Genomic DNA, 22,163 nt, shown 5'->3' on the forward strand with positions numbered 1-22,163 from the left:
TTGACTTTGAATTTGATCAAATAATTATTGTTCTTAGCCGTATATATGCAAAGAGAAGAATTTCATTCCTATAGTACCACAGCCAGGGAATAGGGCAAGTAGATATTCAATTTTATTTACTCCGTATATCATATAACGTGAGCTATGAACTAATAGAAGAGTAAGAACTAGCTTGCTTGGCTATGCAAGTTTAAATTTTTTAGTATAATAATGATCCACTTTTATAGTTGCTCGACCGTATATCATAATTAGCACGCGTGAATGAATGGTTTTTCTCCAACTAGCTAATCTTATATGTAGTACCCCTATTAGTAATTCATAAAAAGCCTTATTTTTTGTTAGAATTCTAAGACATAGTTGACAAGTTAATTTATACTCCTTATCCCATCGATTATGTTTCAGAACAGAAAAATAAATTTAAGTTAAAATTTTAAAAATATGTACGTTACTCTAAAATTCAAACCATTGGCGTTGGAGTGTTATTTTAGGTGACAAAGTAAAGGAAATTAACCTAAGCATTAAATTTTATTATTGTATAAAATTGATTTAACTTTTGACCATCGTACATACTGTACATTATTTTTTACGGTTTTATTAATTAGGCGGCTACATAAATGCAGTTGAGCGGTGAATAAAAAACACAAATTTGTTTATATTTTTCATATGAAAAATTTAAGCTCAAAATATGCTTAGACTTAGGCCCTAAACCCCCTATTTCTTTAGACCTACGAGAATTTCCTACCCTTTTCTTTACTGGAGTATTAATTTAGCTTGCACTCACAATGGAATTTGATGAATATTTATGTGAACCTAGCTCAATATAAAGTAATTTACAATTGCGAAACTATACTCTTTTAAGTCATGCTCAATTTTGCATCAAATTCCAATAATGATTATATATATTAAAAGTCAAGCAAGTCCCCGCAGTTTAAGGAAAATCATGTTGAAAGGTCATTGTTCCAAATTTTAGCAACACTAATTAATAAATGCTCCTAATATTAACATTAATATTAGATATATACATGCATTTTTTTATTAATCCAAAACAATTAATTAGAAAAAACGCATAATTACTTCAATGACAATTCGCCTAAATTTCATTCATTTTACAAGCATATTCAATTTTTTTTGTGCTATTATGTTTGTCGTGCTCAAATTAACTGGGTAGATATTAAATTAAAAGAAACTACTAGTATAAATTAGTCACTTAATAAAAGAGACAAATAATCAAGTACTCCCTTTGTCCCACTAGAAATGAAATATTTTCCTTTTTGGATTGTCCCATTAAAAATGAAACGTTTCTTAAAATAGAAATAACTTTATCTCTATTTTTTCCTCTCTCTTACTTTACTCTCTCTTCTTTAACTGACAAAACAACACTATATAAAATCTTGTGCCGAAAAACAAACGTTTCATATTTATTTATGACGGAGGGAGTATTATATTGCTAATATATTTTTGTAATTTGTCGGAAGGAGACACAATAGGCTAGGTTAGAGAAAAGACATAGCCAATGAGAAGTGGACACGTTGGGAATACGTAACGTCTCACATCGTCCTCTCCGAAAAAAGTAATCAAAGTGGGTTCAGAGTGTCCAACCTTCTTGGATGTCCGAGATTTTGATTAAATATACATACATAAAAATCATTTTGTGGAGTACATAAAATTCTTAGAAAAATGTGATAACTTTATATGCTCCCAATTATTTAACCTATAACGTAAAACATTTTTACATGAATAAAGAAACACTAATAGAATCATAATTTATCTATAAGCTGGGGTGAAGGTAACATAACCCTATATTTTTATGATGCACACTTATGTTATGTGTATGTATCTATATCTAATTTAGGGTATAGTGGGACCCTAAGTTCCTAACATTATCCCGAATATCTAGGGCTAAAGCAAGTGGTGAAAGAAGATAAAGTTACATAATCTGCTAAATTTAATTGGGGGTTTTCAATTAGTCATCATTCATTTACCAAACATTCTTTCTTCTTTTTAATAAAGAAATTCCTTTTGATAAGTTCCCCTTAATTTGATATTGATAGACTCTCTGATCTCCATATTTCTGTCTCTGGAATATTATGTCAAAGAAATTCCTATTGATGTTAGTTTTGTTTATTTTTTTACCTATCTCATAACATGTCTCATAGTTTTGGACAAAATTTAACTATTAAAATAATGATAACATACATGATTGATCGAATAACATTTTAGTACTATTGATACGTAGAAATACATGATTTTCAAGCATGAATACCACGATATAAAGATAATAATTAGGTGTGGAAGTGACAATTGGTAAGAAACCACCTGAAGATGCTCCTATTCTCCCCTGCAATTTTTGGTGGCCTTTCAATATCCATCCACAACTTTTTTTGAAAAAAAATTAAAAATAAAATATAATGCTTTCGTTTTGTTTTATACGTGGATGTTAGCTCAAACCTAATCGACTCACCTCCATATATCAGGAATTGGGAATTCCACAGAAAAAAGGAATAAATTCATCAAATATTTTTGATGGATTTATGTCGTCTCTTTTTTGGTCGGATATTGATGACTTTTATCGGATACTTTAGCATCGTATACTAAACGCTAGTACTTTTTTTAGAAATGATGTATGTGATTAAGATATTCTGCATATTAAACTATATGCTAAACCTAGTTAGGGTTTGGTAAAGATAAACTAAATAGTACTCCATATAAATTATGTAGATATATATATATATATATGTTCCACACTTGAAGATTCATCCAATGTATTGTAGTATTAATGTATGAGGAATCAATAAATGTATTTAAATGTAGCATACAAAACCATACTACATCTTAATTTGCTCACAGATAACTTCCAATAGTTATTGCAGATTATGCTAAATTTTAAAACTTTATAAGGATTATAATGTCCAATCTGTTTGATTAAGATATTAGCACTAAAAATACATATAGTTACCAATGAATCAAAAAAACAATTTTTAGTTTGTAGCTGTCTGATGTGAAAACCTGACAGATAATTAACAACAGACTGCAAACAGTCATAATTTTTACAAAGAAATGTGAAGAATTTAGAATTTTACATCCAAACAACAAAGGCATATAAATATGTCTACCTAAAGAAAGCTAAGACCTGCCCCATTAAATATCAGCAATTCCTACCAAGAAAAACAGCAGCTGAAATAAGAAGTTAGGAGAAAAAGCCCAAAAACAAAAATAAGAAAACAGAAATTCTTGAGCACCACACAACCATAAATGTGTATTTGAACCAAAAAAGGATAAGTTCCTCTTCTGTTGTGTTGGTTTGTTCAGAAACTAAGAAGGTTTTAAATATCAAAGCTTCTTGAAAAGTACACCACATATATATAAAAAAATGGGGAGAGGGAAAGTGGAATTGAAGAGGATTGAGAACAAGATAAACAGACAGGTTACTTTTGCCAAAAGAAGAAATGGTTTGCTGAAGAAGGCCTATGAACTCTCCATTCTCTGTGATGCTGAGGTTGCTCTCATCATCTTCTCCAACAAAGGCAAGCTCTATGAGTTCTGCAGCTCTTCTAGGTATCTGCTTCTCTCTCTTCTCTCTCTTTCTACACTAGCAAAAAGCACCAGTTTTTGAGCTTGTCTGAATACATAGGGTTTTCCTTAAAGAAAAATACATGAAAATTTAATCAGCTCCTTTATAATGGTTAATAGGTTATTAGGTTTTGTGCATAAGAAAAGTTGAGAGTATCAAGATATGCCCAAAAACTTGATATATTTTGTGTTATTTTCCTGGATTAACTTGGTGTGATCTAAGCTGGAGATGATTTAATTTCCTTGATCTTCTACGATTGTGCATAGGAACGTCAATCCGTCCAACCTGTTCGTTATCGAGTTATTTGATTGTTGGTTAATTAGGTTGTAATTTTATCGAGTTAGAAATTCTCAGCTCTAGCCCTAACCTTTCAGATGTTTGCTAATCCGTCGGGCCAACCAAATTTGGAAATTTTTGATAAATTTTTGTACATATTATAGATTAGGTATTTTATATTTGTGCAATATTATTGAATCAAAATTCCAAAAAGTCATGAGCATAGATTTCAACTATTGAATTAAAATATAACTTCAGAATAAAAAGTTAAGATGCTACAATCATTCAACTCCCATATTTTTTAGTAAACATTTGAAAAACCTAGTTGGTGATCAGAATAACGAAGTGATAATGTGAAATTGGATTCATTTTACTTTTGACTAAGATTATCATAATTAAAAGCTGCAAACATATTCGTAATCAGAACCTTTTGTTCTCCCCTTTTGTCAATTTAAATTTTTATTTGTTTTTTTTTTGTTGCCTATACAAATTCTGCTGATTGGGTCCGTATACTCTCACACAGAATATTTGCCAAAACCTTATAATTTTTCTTTTCTCCCGTGTGAATATATGATTCTGGATTGTTATTCTCTCTATATTCATAAACGCCTAATTTTACAGTAAAGTAGAAAACATTTGTATCTGTATGACTGCGATTACAATTGATTATATACATATAAACATTTCACCATATTTTCCTGGCTCAAGTTAATTAATTTAGTTTTATTTATGGAATGATTTGACCGTTAATTCTGCGTACATAAATTTCTTGTATGGGATCAAAGATTCCATCTATTGTGTGAATAATCTCCCTTGATTTCTTTGATTTGAAAGCTTATGCCTTTGGAGTTATTCATTCTACAGTTTTAACCAGTGGTTCTTAATTAAACTTTTTAGTGGTGTTTAATCTTCTTTTAGGGTTCAGAAACAAATCTGCCAAACTGCAAAAGGGTAATTGAATTCATAATATATAGTATTATCTTCATGTTATTGAAGGTGCATGTATATATTAATTTCTTACTAACCATTAAATTTGGAGCCGGGAAATTTATTTAAAATTTTCCAATGATCAATTATACATCATGAATATTTTTAAAAAAATTAATCATGAACTGTATTATTTGTACCAGGTTGTATCGCAGGTGCATTTATTTGCGAAAACATTGATCGAAGTATAATTATGAGTATATCTTTATTTAATTCATTATTTACTCGAAATGAAACGAACTTAAATTGCTTCAAATGTGTATCGTTAGAAATTAAGGTATCTACTCTAATAATTGAAACATGAAGATAGTTTGAATATGTTTATGTTTTATACATACAAGTCCAAATAAAAATGATCAAATATTTTATTTATAATCTAATATGCGTGCACTATGCTTCTGGAACTTAGCATGGCCAAGACACTTGAGAGATATCACAAAAGCAGCTATGGCCTAATTGAATCTCAGCAATCTCCTGATGATGAAAGGGTAACTAATCAATTATTTCTCTTATATATCAATTATCTCTCTTGTATACTAACTCTTGAATATAAACATTTTCAACTGAATAAGTATGTGTTATTCTATAAGCAGAGTAGCTACTTGGAGTGCTTAAAGCTCAAGTCAAGAGTTGAGGTTCTACAACAATCTCAAAGGTATTTCATTATGGAATAAATATAGAGTATCTAGTATAAGCTCAATAATTCGTAGATTTGTTTATAATAATGGATAATATTTTTAATTTGTATATAATGTGCTAAATAATTTTTTTTCTCTCCACAGGCATCTTCTGGGGGAAGACTTGGGAAAGTTTGGTGTAAGGGAACTTGATCAACTCGAATGTGTATTAGATGCATCTTTGAATCGAATAAGATCAAAACAGGTATATATCTTTTGCTATTATCTATATATCTCAAACTTTGTTTTTACTATAGTAATGTCACATATTAACATATACAAATATTTTATCTATATATTCTCGAATGTTTACATAAATAATGAGTACTATTGTTAATTAAATAGATATTGTAAGTTCAATTCAATTTAATAAATAAAAAGATAATCTAAAGGCTTTATCATCTTAATGTGATGTATTGTAAAATACTTCTTGTACTACCATTGTCTGTTTATTCTATAGCCTTGTCATGCTACAAACCTGCAGATATTCATCTGCATCGAATATATGACAGTAATTTAACTTTTATGAAAATATATATCAATATATTACATCATTTTATTTTTGAAGTACATATGTTGGCCGTTTAGTTATTATCTGATTTATTGAATTCTGTCTTATAATTTAATACCTGTTCAGACACAACACATGTTCGAGCAGCTTTCTGGTCTTCAAAGAAAGGTATGTGATGTGCTGCATTATTGTCACATACCATAATATAGTTGACTGTTACAAATGAAATAAAAAACAGCCGTCGTCGGTTAAATGAATGTTTTCAATGTTTTGTTTTTTTTTCAGGAAAAAGACCTGATGGATATTAATAGAGCTCTCAGGAAAAAGGTCCCCCCTAAATAAAATAAAATACATAGTAACAGCAATTTTTTATATTTTCTTGTATTGAAGGTCCAAAGCCCAAATGCCTAATGCATTTCAAACATTAAAGTAAAATTTTAACAAAATTATTGCAGCTCGAAGGAGGCAGTGATCAACCAGTACCCTACCGGCCGCAGCCAGCTGCTCGGCCTCAGGTGTTTTTCGAACCTCTTGCTGCCAACAACTCAACCCTTATTAGGTACTCCCTATAAGTTGGTGCTATAGAAATGATTCGGATTTAAATATCTTCTTATTTTACAATTTTTCTTTTTTTAAAAAAAGAAATAATTCTTCTTCTTCTTGTTCTTCTTCCGAACAGGTACAACTCTCAGGTGGCGCAAAATAATGCTGAGGGTTCTTCACAAAATGTGAACGCGATTTTGCCTGCATGGATGCACTGAATTTCTCAATAAATACAAAAAAATGCAGCCAACTTATTAAAATTAAAGTTTTTTTAGGGGAAGGGGGTGGAAATAAAATGGGATTTACGCTTATTTATGGGATGAGCAACCTCAGGTATGGAAGACAATTTGCATGTATTATTAAGATCTTATATGATGTCTGAAAAAAAATACTCACTACGAAATCAGTATTTTTATTTATATATGTATATGCAGTTTAAAGTATACTTATGTGTGAAGGTTTACAATAAATTAAAAATGAGTTTGTGGGAAATGTTGTCTTCAATATCATATCTAAAATATCTAAGTAGCTGATAATTTTAATTATTTTCCCAATATTTATTTATTTTCCACATAAACATATCAGAGATTAAAGTCAGAAAATAAAAATAAACTATGACTAAAATCATTTTACCCACGGCCACACACAAATAAATGTCACTAACTACTTAGAAAACGTTTAATGAATTTACCTATATATATATCTAACCATGCATTCGATACATCGTTATGTGTGAGACATTATGTGTCAAAAATTTCAGTGACCATGCTACAATTATTGTGGTTATGTAGTAGAAAATGATTAATGATATTATTGCAAAAATCGGATATGATAGTGACCGGAGATCTGGTATGTCTGAAAACATCCAAGTATTTCGGTTTAAAAAAAGTGAGGTTATTAAGTTTATAGAGAGACAGACTTGCATCTCATATGTATTTACTTCTACTTTGTACTTACGTAGCCAATTCATTACTCAACTGTAACAAATCATTTATTACAAGGAGCCTATTATATTAACAATACAGCATCCACGTAGAAGAATATGCTATGTGTATGTGTATAGGGTAAGGGGGTCACCTTTGAATAAAAGTTTTTCCTACTATAGTTAATTAGTAATTGAATGGTGCCATTGTTAATGTATGATCTATAGTTGTCAAATTGAATCTAACGTTATATAAAACGTTGTTACATTCAAGTTTAAGATCCAATAACAAAACTACTCCATATGTAATTGTATTGTGCGAAGAAGGAGATACTATATAATATGCTCCTACATTCAATTAAGGTGATGTAGTAATTGTTAATATTGTGAAAAAAAAGTTCAAGCATCAAGGTATAATTTTCCAAATAATATCCAAGAATGCTGCTTCTTTATATGTCTGATAGTACATTATTATATTAGTAGCCTAACTATATTCTACGAGAAAATAGTAGTACTATTATTTGGTACTCCCCAACTTATTCTACGAGGAAAATCTTTCAACCATGATTTAATAAAATTCGCCATCAATCAATCACTATTCAATTATTGAATGTCCATTAGTTAACTCGCACACGCTATAGCCTATAATATAATTGCATATTCATATACTATATATATATTGAAATGATAGTTTCTGAAGTAACCATCGTTATTTAAATATAATTGTATAAGAATATACTAAAATGACAATCACAATTAAGACACAATGTAACATCAATGAAAATCCTTATATTTAGAAGTAAATTTAATCTTAGTCTATCACGTGGCAGACTTGTTTGCCTATGTATAGTAGATTGCTTGTGTAGATTGTTATTTTAACTATGGTGTCACTATAGTGCTCTCATTTTGTATCACAGATTGCATCACATATTACTTCTCTAAGTTGTCATTTTAACTATAGTGTCACCATAATGCTTTTGAACACTATGGTGTCACCATAGTTAAAATGACAATCTAAGCAAGCAATCTATGATATATAAGCAAACAATCCGTAAATTGAGTGGGAAATATAAAAGTTCATGCTAGCCATGGAAATAAAAGCAGTTGTTACTTAATTGAGTTTAATTTGCGCCAAGTTATTGGAAACTTAGGGGGATCAAAAAAGAACTCATTTATATTGGAGTTATATAATCTAATTAATATGTGTTCTTACCGTACTTTGTTTATTTATCTTCTTATCAACTGCTTCTTAATAGTATTTGTATAAGCTATATAGTAAAAACTAATATTGCAAATAAATTATGTCCGCCCCAAAATAGTGTAGTATTGGATCTAAAAGTTTGGGGTGTAAAAGGAAATATGTTGAAACAATTTATGAATAGTAGATGGGAATCATATTAAGTCGTAATAATTCATGATAAACGGTCCCCCATCATATTTAAATGTATCTCCTTAACTATATTAGGCATAAAACATCTCCCCGAGTGTTATAAAAATGAACCATTTGCCATAAAAACTAAAAATTGATGAACAGCTTTCATATTGTATAAGTAAGTTTAACTAAGCATAGCAATATACAAAATAATGTCATAAAAATGTGCTAATAGTAGGATAAAAAAAATACTACATGAACTTTTAGTGTGTAACCAATTTCCTACAATCATGTCTTCCGGCATAACTAAATTATGCATGGCGTGTGTAATGACAAATCAATGTTGTTCTATCAAAGTCATTTTGGTATAGTTAGATATTTCGACATGCCACCTTAGACCAAGAAATTATCGTTTGGACTTTCTAGCATGTCATTTTGGATTCAATTTGAATGTAAATTCGATTTTATGAGAAATTGACTATACTATATTTTTTTTCGATCCTATTTGAAGTAGAGGGTAGAAAATTGAATTTTTATAGTTGATGTATTTTGCAACTATTAACTCTACAAAAATATTGTTGTATAGCAGCTGTACAGACCTCCATCCTAGGAGTACAAGTACGTAACAACATTTAGTACAAGCCTCCCACCACCTGCCTATAACAGCAAAAATTAAATGTCATAAAATAGCACAACAAAATTTATAAGTAAAATTAAATGTCATAAAATAGCACAACAAAATTTATGTTGAATTCTCGTTTTAATCATTGAGTATTTTAAATTTATAATTTAAAATGCAAATCGATTCTGTTTCAGGATACCTAACTCATCTCGTAGCTTTAGTTATTTATTTTTGGTGTGGAGGGGTCCAAATTAGACCTTGACGTTCTCATTAAATTTATTTATTCTCCTACCAACTCAACCTTTTTAATTTCTCTCTTTCCTAGAAAGGTCCAATAATTTTCATCCTATCCAAAAAAAAAATTATTGCGCACTTGAAATTTCCACCAATATACCCTAATTAAGCCCCTCTTAACCACAGAAGCTTACTACACATAGTGACCAAAATGCATATACATGAAAGTGGCATATTAAGTAAAAATAAAATTGTACTAATACTTTCTCGAAAAAACGACAACTCGTTGTTTTTTCTAGTTTTAATTAATTTACTTACATTTTGTTGGTTTGTACATGCATAATTTAATTCTGACTGCTAATAATTCGTAGTCTTTAAATGCTCTCTCTTCAATCCGCCCCTACCCATTTTCTTTTCCTTTAACTAGTACTGTATAATAATTATTAATATATACTTTAGCTTAGAAATTAAATTCTCGGTAGGAAGAAATAAATAACTTCTATCAGAAGCAATAATCCCCTATTAAATTACGGAAAAAAAAAATTATGCTGTACTTAAATTCACATCGACATGCATTTGATTCACTTAAAATTCTCATATCCACCGTTTTTATTGACATTAATAACGATAGCCGTAATTTCAGAGCTGTACTACTGTTTGGTTTGTTATTCGGAAGATAAAAAATAATTACTTTAGTTATCCCAACAATATTTAGAGTACTATGAAATTTAATAAGCCCAATTATCCAATAAGGTAGTTGGTTAACATTGTTAGAGTGTGTGGACTAAGCTGAAAAAGAGGGATTCATATTTATTGTCTAAATCTCTTATAGAACTATAATGTTCCAATTTCAAAAAGTAAAGTACCCCAAATAATAGACCAACTATGATAATTCAACTTTGAAGGTACGAGGAAACATAAAAATCCATAACTATAACGTAATAGTCCTAGAAAAAATAAATTTTCACATTGAACTATGCAAATTATTATTTATCTTGTTTCTATTCAATCACTCTTATTTCCTATATTTAAATATAGTATTTAGAATTAGAACGTACGCAGCTGGATAATTATTCTTTTTTGCAATTTTAGGGTATGATCTTCCCAACAAGATATTTAAATGTATAAAATATAAATATAGGTAGGTAAAATGGTGGATACATTAGTTAATAATGTTAATTAGGGAGGTACAGGAAATCGTATGGGTAGGAATTAATGTGGTATTGTCGGTTTAAATTTGGTTCAACCTGTTGATATTGGGATTTGATCAATTACATGCATGTTAACATCATTCAAGTACTCCCTAATAATTGCAATTGAATATGAACAAGTGGCGAGGTATGAAATCTTTTTTGTAATTCATACATGTTGTTTTTCACTTATTAAAACCATTTTTTTTTTACTTAATTATGAAAGTGATAGCACACACATTATTTATGTGTATATCTACATGTATAGAGAAGCTAGGTCTCCCATGCCGCCAGCCGCTTACCCACCTCTTTCATATCTGCACGTAATAAAATATATAATTTAACAAACTAATAAATTTTAATTGTGAATTAATTTTTTATTAAATGAACGAGTTCTAATATCTCAAGAATTATTATTGTCATTATTAATTCTAGAAATCACTTGAAATATGAAGCTTAATTTGTTTATGTTTTTTTTATAACTTCAATTAAATCCATAATACGAAAAATTGATTTTTAACTTTTATCTGAATTATTAATATAACTAAAATTATTTAAAATATTATAATCAAACTAAATACGTAAAGAAAGACAAAAATATCAAATATAACCAAACGAGATCGTTGCTCACGTAAAGAGAAACATAATTTTAGAAGATATATGGCATCCGTCGGTAAAATATACCGCGTCTATCCATAATCAGTAGTCTATTTTTTTTTTCAATCCTTCATAAATATCAGTCACTTTAGCAAGTTCCTATTTCTAATATTCTTGGTGTAAGTTATTACTAATATATCTCTAATCATTCTCTCACTTTTATATCTTACTTTATTAATTTTACATTATATCATCTATTATATTTAAAAAATATTGGTAAAATAGATGAATATAGGATATTCGTTAATCATTAGACTGGATGTCGAACCATTTTGTGATATGTGTTATAACTAAAAGAGGAAATATGATTTTTTTATTTGCAAACTTTGTCAAAGTATTAATTTTAGTTCTCAACATTTGAAAATGTTTTCCGAGGTCCATAAACTTTGATTTAATATCATTTAAACTAATTTTTAATTATTTCAAACTTTTTTTTAATAAAAATACCCTTAAATCAAAAAGGGAAATTTTGTCTATTTGCTTTCGCATTCGTTAAAATATTGAGAGTATCTTTTTTGGTCCGAAAATATTATTTTTTGTCTGAGCTTTAATTCCATATGTGGTTCAATCGCATTAAGCCTTTCTCTCTCATCCTCTCTCACTCTTCAACACAATAATTCCACTTCCTCTCTCCCTAATTCATGAAGTTCTGCTACCAAGCTTAAGTCCTTAACTCTTGATAATAATTCTCTCTCTGGAAGAATCTCCAATTCTTTAACGAGTTTAGTTTTTCTTGAGGAGTTGGACTTGATACACAACAAATTTGAAGAAAACATTGATGAAATGGACAATTTGTTGTTTTTAAAGAGGATGAATCTTGAGAAGAATAATCTTGTTGGTTCGATTTCAGATTCAATTCAAAAACTTTTAAATCTCTTTGTTTTAAACCTGAACAACAACAAATTCTGCCGTGGAACCCAATGATTGTCGAAAATGTCACCTCATTGAAATCCCTTGATCTCTACGAGAACAATCTCACTAGAGAAATCCCACTTTCTCAAGGAATTAAAGCTCTGACAAAAAATGATATTTTGGCAAGACCAAAAAAGATGTTTTCTTAATATTTTAACGAAGAAGACAGAGTAAATACAGTGAAATGTCCTTCATAGACTTGACGGTATTGTCGTCCAAAAAGAGTTTGGAATAGTGAAAAGGTGCTCAAACAACATTACATAGAAGTTAATAGACCTCTATAAATATTTTAAAATGTCACGAAACAAAATTAATAACTTGGCAAAATTGACGGAAAAAAAAATGTTCCTAAAAAGAAATCTGAATCAATTTTACTTGAATGACGACTGACCTAAGCAAAGTAACCCATCACTGTCATTAATATACAATTAAGACTGAAGTCAGTGGGCAGTTAGGACAAGAAAAGATAAGATAGAATTGATTACTAGAATCTAGCTGATGGTTAGATTGGTCTGTCAACAGTAATTTGGAAATGAAAGACAACAACTCAATTCACAACACATCCGTACTTACGGTTTAAGGCTTTAAGCAAGAAAATGTTTAAGTTAACTCTGTGTCTGAGTGAAGAACTGTGAAACCACATAACCGCTAGACAATGACTAGAATCCTACATCGAAACACCTCTCCACCACTCACAGCTTGACACCACATCCTTAATAAACCTAGCTGTCCCACCACTCGTCTCTGCTCTCACATCACTGCCCTACTGCGCTTGCTTTAGCAGACACCCATGTTGAAAATATTTTACTTCAATTTTTTTTTTTTCATAAATATACTCAAAAGGTTTAATAGGGTACTATAAAATATTCCATCTTTATTTTCACAATTTGGACAATAACGATTGATTTTTTTTTTTTTTTTCATTTTTTATAATTATATAACACTACATCATTATACTCATGTACAGATATACTCCTTCCAGGGATTTCGGGACCTAAACGAGTTTAAATGCAAAATTTATAAATTAAGAGAGATAGAAAGAAGAAGTGATTGGAGTATTGTTAGTGGAGAATGTAGCACATTATAAGACAGAAAAACTTACCGAAATGGAAGTGAACTATTTTTGTAGAATGAATTAAAATGAAAAAAGAAGATTATTTTTATACCACAAAGAGAGTAGTATAAACTTTGTACTACTATATTAGTGACTCATTCTATCGAGTAACTTTTTTAACCAGTTTTTTTTCACAAAGTCAATCGTAGTCTACATTATTGAAGGTAATACTCTATATTTTGGCTATTGTTTGTAATTGAAAATTTACTACTTTTTGTGTACTCCTACGTGACAACTGAAAAAAGACTCTTTGTTGGGACTAACATTTTAAATTAGGATAGACAACATAAGATAAAAAACAATTAAGTTGCCCTAGGAAAAGCAAAAATGGTAAGAGTAGATTGAAACATACATTCCTGAATTTTTTGTTACCATTGGAGTAAATGGTAGAAGTAAAAGCACTATGTTATTATATGAGTGTAGGTGAAAAACAGACCTCTATATCTCAGGGTTTCCTTTTCTAGCATTTTATTTCTTCAATTGGGATTCATAGAGAGAGAGAGAGAGAGAGAGAGATGGGGAGAGGGAAAGTACAGCTTCGGAGGATAGAGAACAAGATCAACAGGCAAGTAACTTTCTCAAAGAGGAGAGGTGGATTGCTGAAGAAGGCGCACGAGATCTCTGTGCTCTGCGATGCAGAAGTCGCCTTGATTGTTTTCTCCCACAAAGGAAAGCTCTTTGAGTATTCCACTGATTCTTGGTAGCTTTCTTTTTACCTCACATTCCTTTACTCATACTTGCAGATTTCAACCTTTTGTGATGATGCAAGATCTGATTTTTTTTATTTTTTTTTAATTTCTCTTAAAAACTAGGGTTTCTCTAGCTTTCTCTTTTACCGATTTTCTTGTTTGTTTCAAATGGTATTTTTCTAGATCCTTTAGTTTCTATTCACGATTTTTTTCAATTTATGATTAGTATTTCCTATTTTGGTATAATTGAAATATAGAGATGAACTTTCCTATTTTGGTCGAATATAAGTGTACGCATATCGGAAAACCCTGAATAATTCTAGGTTTTTTATATTTATACATACCAAATCAACCTTAAATCTCTAATGTGTTTTAACCCATTTTTACTTGAAAAATTAATTCTACTTTTCCTGTATATAACCTATTGTCTTTCTTCAAAATTTGGAAATTGGTGAATTTCATCAAACGACCACACAATTCTTGAAACCCTTTGGTGATGACAGCAATTGTAATTTTCTCCTTTTTGCTAACCTGAAAGGAATTTTTTTCTCAAATTAAAGTGCTTAAATACAGGATAACAGTAGTTGTGAGAAATCGATTGATGCAATGGGACACAAATTAAAAAGAAAATTAATTGTTGATGTGCAGAACATGTTTATATTCTTGGGTCCAGTTTTTATCCATTGTATACATTGATAGTCCACTCATTTCTGGCATTACATTGTGTGTATATATATGTATGTGTTTACTAAAAATATCATGAATTAAAATTCAAATAAAATCTTAAGCTAGTTGCAACTTTCAGTTCTTGACACGAAGCTCTCTAGATTCTGTAGGTTATAACGTTGTTCCTCAGCATCTTGGAAATTGAAATATCAATGCAAATCTACATGTATGCTTTTGTCGTTTTATAACTATGAAAATGAAGCTCCTGTAATTCTCTTCATTTTGGTGGGGTGGGGTGGGTGGGGGTCTCTTTAGATATAGGAGAGTCACAGTTCTTTCTTGACAAGACGGGAATCATGTTACAATACTGTTGATGATGTTTGTTCAATTTCAGCACTTGAAAGCAATCTATCATATATGGAAGGTTAATTTATTTATTAATTTTTCGGTGCATTAACTATACAAGTTATAACAAGTCTCCTCCTTCTATTATTTCGGTTGTAATAATGCATGCTTGATGTTAATTTTAACATGGGAAAATAATTGAGAGAAATTGTTGCATGTAAATTTTAACATGGGAAAATAATTGAAGTAGTCTATTTAGTCCAAACATATAGAATAAGGGAGATTTCGTTCAGACATTATATCCCACCATTCTTCAAAAATTGCTACGGCCATTATATCCTAGGAGTATGTTATTTACCTGAGATTAGAGGAATCTAGCTAGTAGTAATAAAATCTACACATGCACATTTATTTTTTGTACTGGTGAAACTTAATTTTCCCAACGTCATTCCAACTTCAAAAGTTAAGACCAGGTAGAGAAAGTACAATAATTGCTGGGTTTTAATAAGAAACCGTGGTGTTGTTGGAGAATATATGATGCACACTAGTGTTGTACAATATATACTGCAGTGGCAAATTTCATGTGTTTATAATATTACTTGAAATTGTAAATTGGTAGCTAGTGCAATTGATAAACAAGCATAGTACTACACCAGATCAAAAAATGTATAATTAATGCCTATTTGGGAGCCAAGTTGTTTCAGGATGGATGGTGGGGTATTTACTGATTTATATATTTAAATACAACAAATATTTTGGATTCACATTTGGGATCAATGCATGACGTAGGCCCCAATTTATTACATTTATGATGGATAGGGTGCCTATTTATTTGAAATATTGCAAGTACCTACTAAAAATGAAATAGAAGAAAATGACTCATGCATATACATTAGAAAAAAAAAGGAACACGTGAAAATAGTAGAAAATGATTGAAAGGAAATGTTTCCATAAAGGAGTAGGTTACTGAAAATTTATGAGTTTGAGTTCTTGAAGTTGTCATAATTTTGATTATGTTAATGATTGAAGGGGGAATTAAACCCTTCAATTCATTTTAATTATATGCTCTCAAATTATTTAGAATGATGCGGTTTGTGAATTTCGTAAAATGTAGTAATGTTAATTTATTTTTGGGTGCATAGCAGCATGGACAGGATACTGGAGAAGTATGAGAGATACTCATTTGCGGAAAGACAGCTAGTCTCCAACGAGCCTCAGTCACCTGTAATTTTCTAATTATTTTATATTCTTACTATATTCACTTGTGTGTGTAAATATTTAGAGCTTCTAAATATGAGGAGTAGCATAAATTATTTTCTAATGATTTTTATATACTATATTAACTTCCTTTATAGTATATGTGTGTGTGTGTATTATATAGAGCTTCTAATAAAATTATATGTGGCATGTACAGGCTAATTGGAACCTAGAACACAGCAAACTCAAGGCGAGAATTGAACTCTTGCAGAGGAATCATAGGTATGTTATGTATATATATTAATTAATTAGCATAAATTTTGTGATTCCGTCTTTAATTACATAATTAAAATATTCTTAGGCACTACATGGGGGAAGATCTTGACTCAATGAACCTCAAAGATATTCAAAATCTAGAGCAACAGCTGGAAACTGCCCTCAAGAATATCAGATCCAGAAAAGTATATTCATATCAATTTAAATATTTTTTACACTACTATTGCACCACCTTATTTATATTTTGATGTTACAATGCAGAATCAACTTTTGTTCGATTCCATCTCCGACTTGCAGCAGAAGGTTTATTTGTCTCTTTACCATAGTTGAATCCCATCTACATAGTAATTAAAACAAATCAGGAATATGTTCTAGTTAGGGTTTTCTCTTTAATTTGAATTCACATAACATGTTCTTAATCTTGTGTGTTTGACTATATATATGCCTCTTTATTTTCTCTATTGTTACAGGAAAAAGCAATACAAGAGCAGAATACCATGCTTACAAAACAGGTGCATAAACCTTCTATTTAGGAGAGAATGAAGAAATGCATTACATATTGTATCAAAACTATATTTGTAATTAATTTTATCTAATATGATTGTTGATATATGTAGATCAAGGAGAAAGAACAGGACATGGCCCAGCAGCCATGGGATCAGCAACATCACAACCACCGACCACCACCACCACCGCAGCAGCCACCCTTCATCATGGCACCTCAATTTCCTGGCTTGAACATGGGGTAATTAACTAATAAGAACTTAGTTAAACTTGTACTACTGAGATTTAAATCCTTCATTATAATAATAATATAATGATATTTTTTTAAATTTATTTAATTTGGATGGATGTAGAGGTGTGTACAACGAAGGAGAAGCAATGGAGGCTAGAAGGAATGAGCTAGATCTCACACTTGATTCCTTCTACTCATGCAACCTTGGATGCTTTGCTGCTTAAATAATCCACCTGCTCTTTAATTAGGGAACTAATAAGGTTTCTGGTTTTTGTGTTAATCACTGTTCATGCTTCTATTTGGTCATCATACTAAGACCCTGCAGGAGTATGCTTAAACCATTCCGACGATCGTGTGTAATTTTAATTTCTGCTGCACTTATATATTGTATGATGTTATCACTTTGAAAAACATTTTCCTGACTTCTGTAAAATTATTTAAAACATGCTTTTATTGATAATGTTTATGCTATCTGCCAAATATAAATCCCCAATTTAATTAGTACACTGAAGATTAAAATTACACATCAATTTCTAATATTTGGGCCCAAATTGCTATTTTCGAACTGGTAGTGATCCAGCCTGGCCCATTGTAGTTTCGAACCTTCCAACCCGGCCCAATGTATTGAGAAAGGACTGTCAACCGACAGTGGTGAGTTTTCTTAACTTACTTTACCATCATTGCTTCTTTTTTTCTTTATTATTCTAATACTATTGATAACATGTTTAATTCTCTACTTTTAGAAGTCTTTTCAGAAAATTTGCACCATTTTCTTTAGTCTGATCTTCTAGTCTAATTTGGTTTTTATTTTATTTTACTACATTATCGCAATTATTTTTTGGGTACGCCTCAAATTAAAATTGTGGATTAATAAATAAATCTGGGATGGATACATTCAATATGAAAATATTACATAATTAGCGAGCTAGATAAAAGTTTAATGTTGCATTAAAATATTAAAGACATCGTAATGTATCTCTAATGCTCTCAAAAGAATCTAGAAATATGACTACTAATTCTAAAGGCGTCTATTGATCATGATCAGACACCAAGTCAATAACTTAATTTGGTTTAGGTTTTCTCATGATTATCAATTGAAACCATCATTACCTACACCAAATCCAGTAATTTATCAATTGCTAGTTTGATTGTGGATGGACACCACTTAATTAGAACTTTTCAGGAATCAACCATAATCAAGCTATATTAATTGTAATTACAATGATTTAAAAAAAATCTAAAAATAGACTCAAACTATTGCTCAAGGAATATATATTTGCTCTATGTTTTCAGACATTCAATTTCAAGAAGTTTTTTTCTCTATTTTCTCACCACTTATCTCCTAGGATACGGTAACATGCTGCGAATCTTGTCAAACACATATTAAAAAGTAATTAGAATTAAAGAAGGAATATATTTAACTACATGTATTATTAATAACCCCAAAAAGAATTTGTAGATTAATTAAGAACAGCTAATGATGGTAAGAATATGGGCCTACCAAAAATTGATGATAGTCACGTTCAAGTGTAGGCCCTTGAAAGCCTAAAGAAATTAAAAGATGCAAAGAGAAAAAATCATTAGACAAAAAAGAATGAAAAAGAAAAAGAAAATGTGTCCCCATGCAATCATGCACTTAGTTGTTGTTTGCCTCACTCAAATATACATTCCTTTTCCACCTCATAAATACATAAACCTTCATCTCAAACTCATAAATCCAATTCACAAAATCAAAAAACATGGTCAAAATCGGCACAAAACTGCCTAATTTCTGCTTAAACCGGATTAGGCCTCTAGCCCGGGTTCGTTCGCCTCCCAACAATGCTAATTTTGCCGATCAAGAGAAAAAGGACACTTGTGAGAAGCCAGCTGCCAATGGCCGGAAAATAATGATCGTGGTGGATCCGAGCGCTGTGGCTAAGAACGCAGTGCAGTGGGCCCTCAGCCACGCCGTTCAAAATCAAGATTTGGTGGTTTTGCTCTATGTCATTAAGCCTTCAAAACAAGGTTAGTTAATGGTGTAATTTGAGTTTAATTTATTGATTTGGGAATGTCAATTTGCTAGGGAAGATAACTTATGTGACTTAAATATGATTAAAAATGTGTGTTGTTATCATATTTTATCTTATCTCATCTTTCTTATCGAACAGGTGCAGGGGATGGAGAGGTTAAAAATGATTCAAGAATTCCTGCATTTCTCACTAGTATGAAGAGTATGTGCCAAGTGAAGAGGCCTGAGGTAAGTTGAATTTATTTTATTTATTAATGATGATTTAATTAGATTGAATAGTTGATTTAATTAAAAATGTGGGAGATAGGTGTGTGTGGAGGTTGAGGTGGTGGAAGGGAAAGAAAAGGGCCCTGCTATAGTGGAGGCGGCTAGGAGCCAAGAGGCGGCGCTACTGGTGGTTGGGCAGAAGAAGCGGTCAGTGACGTGGCGGCTAATGCTGACGTGGGCGGGGGGAAGGGTGGCGGCGCCCGCAGCTGGTGGTGGAGTGGCTGAGTATTGTGTACAAAATGCTAGTTGTATGGCCTTGGCTGTGAGGAGGAAGAGCAAAAAAGTTGGGGGATATCTTATCACTACTAAAAGGCAAAAAGATTTTTGGCTATTGGCTTGATCAATTTTGTTTCAGTTTAATTTATTTTTGTGTGTAGTTACATTACTTGGTTTGTAATGGGGAAAATTGAATTTGATGATTGAGTAGTTGTATATAAAATTGATTGTGTTTTGGTATAGAGAGATTAGTGTGGTGTACGTAGGATGTGAAATGTAGTTAACATTATTGGCATATAAACAAATAAGTGAAGTTGTGTTTTATAAGTTGGGTTGGGATTGCTAATGCAAAATCTAATTTATAATTACTGTTGTAATTTGAATTCTCTGTATTAAGTATTTAATTGTATATGGATGTCGTTGATGAAATATTTTATGTTAAAGAATTTTATAGTAATTGACTAAATCGAAGAATTTGTACAATTGACTTTAATTAAGTGTAGTAATTAACCTCGATTCATCGGATGTAGTTCTATAACTCCAATTGAATTTGAATGTATGAACAACAACTAATGCAATATCAATCACGAACAGAAGATTAACTTTTTGTTAATTCCATAAATCGCACAATTAACACTTTTTTTAATAGTATATCACACGAAGAATACGGTGGACTCAATAGTTATTTTATATAGTACTACATGGTTATAGTACTAGCTTCAAACACAAGAAATAATGATTGTAAAACGACACAAGAAACAATAATTGAAAACCTCATGTACATCTATATTTACTGGAAATCCTTTATATCGATTCTTCTTACTTAGATTATGTGTCATTTTCCGTGCAATTTTCCAATTTAGTATTACTATTAAATTACTTTTATTTAAGTTTTTTTTGTCACCTTCTTGAATAATTATGTGAAACGGTATAGTTCCCACATATGACATCAACGATTACGCCAAAAACATCGAAAAAATTGACTGTTTAGAAATAACCTGAAATCCGCACAGTACTTACGAAACGAGGTGAAGAATAGTTAGACATTGTTTCTTCATTTTACTAGTGATTATCTGTCATTTTTTGTAAGCTTTTCCAATTTGGTGTTACTACTACTCAAATGATGTAGTTCTCATAGATGACATTGACGATGAAGGAGTTTTTGCACCTCCGCGAAGAGGATGGTGCATTGCTGGTCCATCGAAGGTATGCCCTCACTCGATTGCATGTCTGCTTTTCTTTCGTTGTGAGAGAGACTAAGTTGTTAACACAGTGAGTTTGAGGGAGAATGATTGTGAAATGAGAATTGCCTTGCTAACAACCAACTCTTCATGTAATCTAAATATGGAGGCAGAAATACACACAATCAACTTTGTTTTTACTCGTAATTTTGGCTGGATGATCAGTTTTCTCACTTGCCTTATTACATTATTAGCATCAAAAATTTAATGAGCCATGTTTATTATTTTATCATGTAGTCACTTTGTTTAGTTATTAGAGTATTATTTATAATTAAAGACTATTAAGAGCAAAAAATGGCTGTAAATAGAACTATCCATCACTGCTGACTGTTACAATGTTGACGAAGCTATGGCCTCATTGATGCTATTATCATCTAATTATGAAATGGAGGTTTTGAAGTGGGCCGGGTTTGTGTACAGATCCTAACAACCAATCTTTGTTTTTACTTGTAATTTTGATCACTTCCTCACATGCAAGGTCATTAGATCCAAGGTTATGCTCTACTTTTTCTGTGCAATTTTCCAATTTAGTATTACTATTAAATTACTTTTATTTAAGTTTCTTTTTTTGTCACCTTCTTGAATAATTATGTGGAACGGTATAGTTCCCACATATGAGATCAACGATTACGCCGAAAACATCAAAAAAATTGACTATTTAGAAATAACTTGAAATCCGCACAGTATTTGCAAAATGAGGTGAAGAATAGTTAGACATTGTTTCTTCTTTTAACTAGTGATTATATGTCATTTTCTGTGCGTTTTTCCAATTTGGTGTTACAACAATCAAATGATGTAGTTCCCATAGATGACATAGCCGATGATACGGAAAAATTGATTGTTTAGAAAAAACTTGAAATTCACACGGTGCTTGCAAAACGAACTAAAGAATCGTTGGACATCGTTTAAGGGGGCAAGACTAATGGTGAGA

General features: G+C 30.8%; 3 protein-coding genes across 4 annotated transcripts; all 3 read left to right on the plus strand.

The window, feature by feature from the left end:
• The first annotated feature begins 3,152 nt into the window (after nt 1-3,152).
• LOC125207738 (MADS-box protein 04g005320-like) lies at nt 3,153-6,988 on the plus strand. Its single transcript, XM_048107206.1, has 8 exons — nt 3,153-3,555; nt 5,244-5,322; nt 5,428-5,489; nt 5,617-5,716; nt 6,149-6,190; nt 6,308-6,349; nt 6,478-6,581; nt 6,702-6,988. Exons 1-8 carry the CDS (start codon nt 3,371-3,373, stop codon nt 6,781-6,783), a joined length of 696 nt encoding a protein of 231 aa, XP_047963163.1. The 5' UTR covers nt 3,153-3,370; the 3' UTR covers nt 6,784-6,988.
• Nucleotides 6,989-14,045: 7,057 nt separating this feature from the next.
• On the plus strand, nt 14,046-17,990 carry LOC125207530 (truncated transcription factor CAULIFLOWER A-like). 2 transcript variants are annotated; one of them, XM_048106912.1, is made up of 8 exons: nt 14,046-14,288; nt 16,431-16,512; nt 16,703-16,767; nt 16,847-16,946; nt 17,023-17,064; nt 17,232-17,273; nt 17,379-17,506; nt 17,619-17,990. In XM_048106912.1, the coding sequence occupies exons 1-8, from the start codon at nt 14,104-14,106 to the stop codon at nt 17,719-17,721; spliced, it is 747 nt and encodes a 248-aa protein (XP_047962869.1). In that variant the 5' UTR covers nt 14,046-14,103; the 3' UTR covers nt 17,722-17,990. The 2 variants fall into 2 exon arrangements, with proteins under 2 accessions (XP_047962869.1, XP_047962870.1); XM_048106913.1 differs by having other exon boundaries at nt 14,047-14,288; nt 16,434-16,512.
• A 1,190-nt stretch (nt 17,991-19,180) lies between these two features.
• On the plus strand, nt 19,181-20,318 carry LOC125208200. The gene is made up of 3 exons (XM_048107784.1): nt 19,181-19,504; nt 19,648-19,736; nt 19,816-20,318. The coding sequence occupies exons 1-3, from the start codon at nt 19,237-19,239 to the stop codon at nt 20,113-20,115; spliced, it is 657 nt and encodes a 218-aa protein (XP_047963741.1). The 5' UTR covers nt 19,181-19,236; the 3' UTR covers nt 20,116-20,318.
• The last annotated feature ends 1,845 nt before the right edge of the window (nt 20,319-22,163 follow it).

The sequence above is a fragment of the Salvia hispanica genome, chromosome 2 (assembly GCF_023119035.1).
Source record: "Salvia hispanica cultivar TCC Black 2014 chromosome 2, UniMelb_Shisp_WGS_1.0, whole genome shotgun sequence".
NCBI classification, from domain to species: domain Eukaryota; kingdom Viridiplantae; phylum Streptophyta; class Magnoliopsida; order Lamiales; family Lamiaceae; genus Salvia; species Salvia hispanica.

Bases quoted from the DNA above. Each gene is read 5' to 3' on its own strand.
- LOC125207738 (XM_048107206.1), top strand. From the start codon at position 3,371: ATGGGGAGAGGGAAAGTGGAATTGAAGAGGATTGAGAACAAGATAAAC. The intron at 3,556-5,243 runs GTATCTGCTTCT...TCTGGAACTTAG, and splicing joins GAGTTCTGCAGCTCTTCTAG to CATGGCCAAGACACTTGAGA. The intron at 6,582-6,701 runs GTACTCCCTATA...TCTTCCGAACAG, and splicing joins AACAACTCAACCCTTATTAG to GTACAACTCTCAGGTGGCGC.
- LOC125207530 (XM_048106912.1), top strand. From the start codon at position 14,104: ATGGGGAGAGGGAAAGTACAGCTTCGGAGGATAGAGAACAAGATCAAC. The intron at 14,289-16,430 runs GTAGCTTTCTTT...TTGGGTGCATAG, and splicing joins GAGTATTCCACTGATTCTTG to CAGCATGGACAGGATACTGG. The intron at 16,947-17,022 runs GTATATTCATAT...GTTACAATGCAG, and splicing joins AGAATATCAGATCCAGAAAA to AATCAACTTTTGTTCGATTC.
- LOC125208200 (XM_048107784.1), top strand. From the start codon at position 19,237: ATGGTCAAAATCGGCACAAAACTGCCTAATTTCTGCTTAAACCGGATT. The intron at 19,505-19,647 runs GTTAGTTAATGG...CTTATCGAACAG, and splicing joins CATTAAGCCTTCAAAACAAG to GTGCAGGGGATGGAGAGGTT. The intron at 19,737-19,815 runs GTAAGTTGAATT...TGTGGGAGATAG, and splicing joins GCCAAGTGAAGAGGCCTGAG to GTGTGTGTGGAGGTTGAGGT.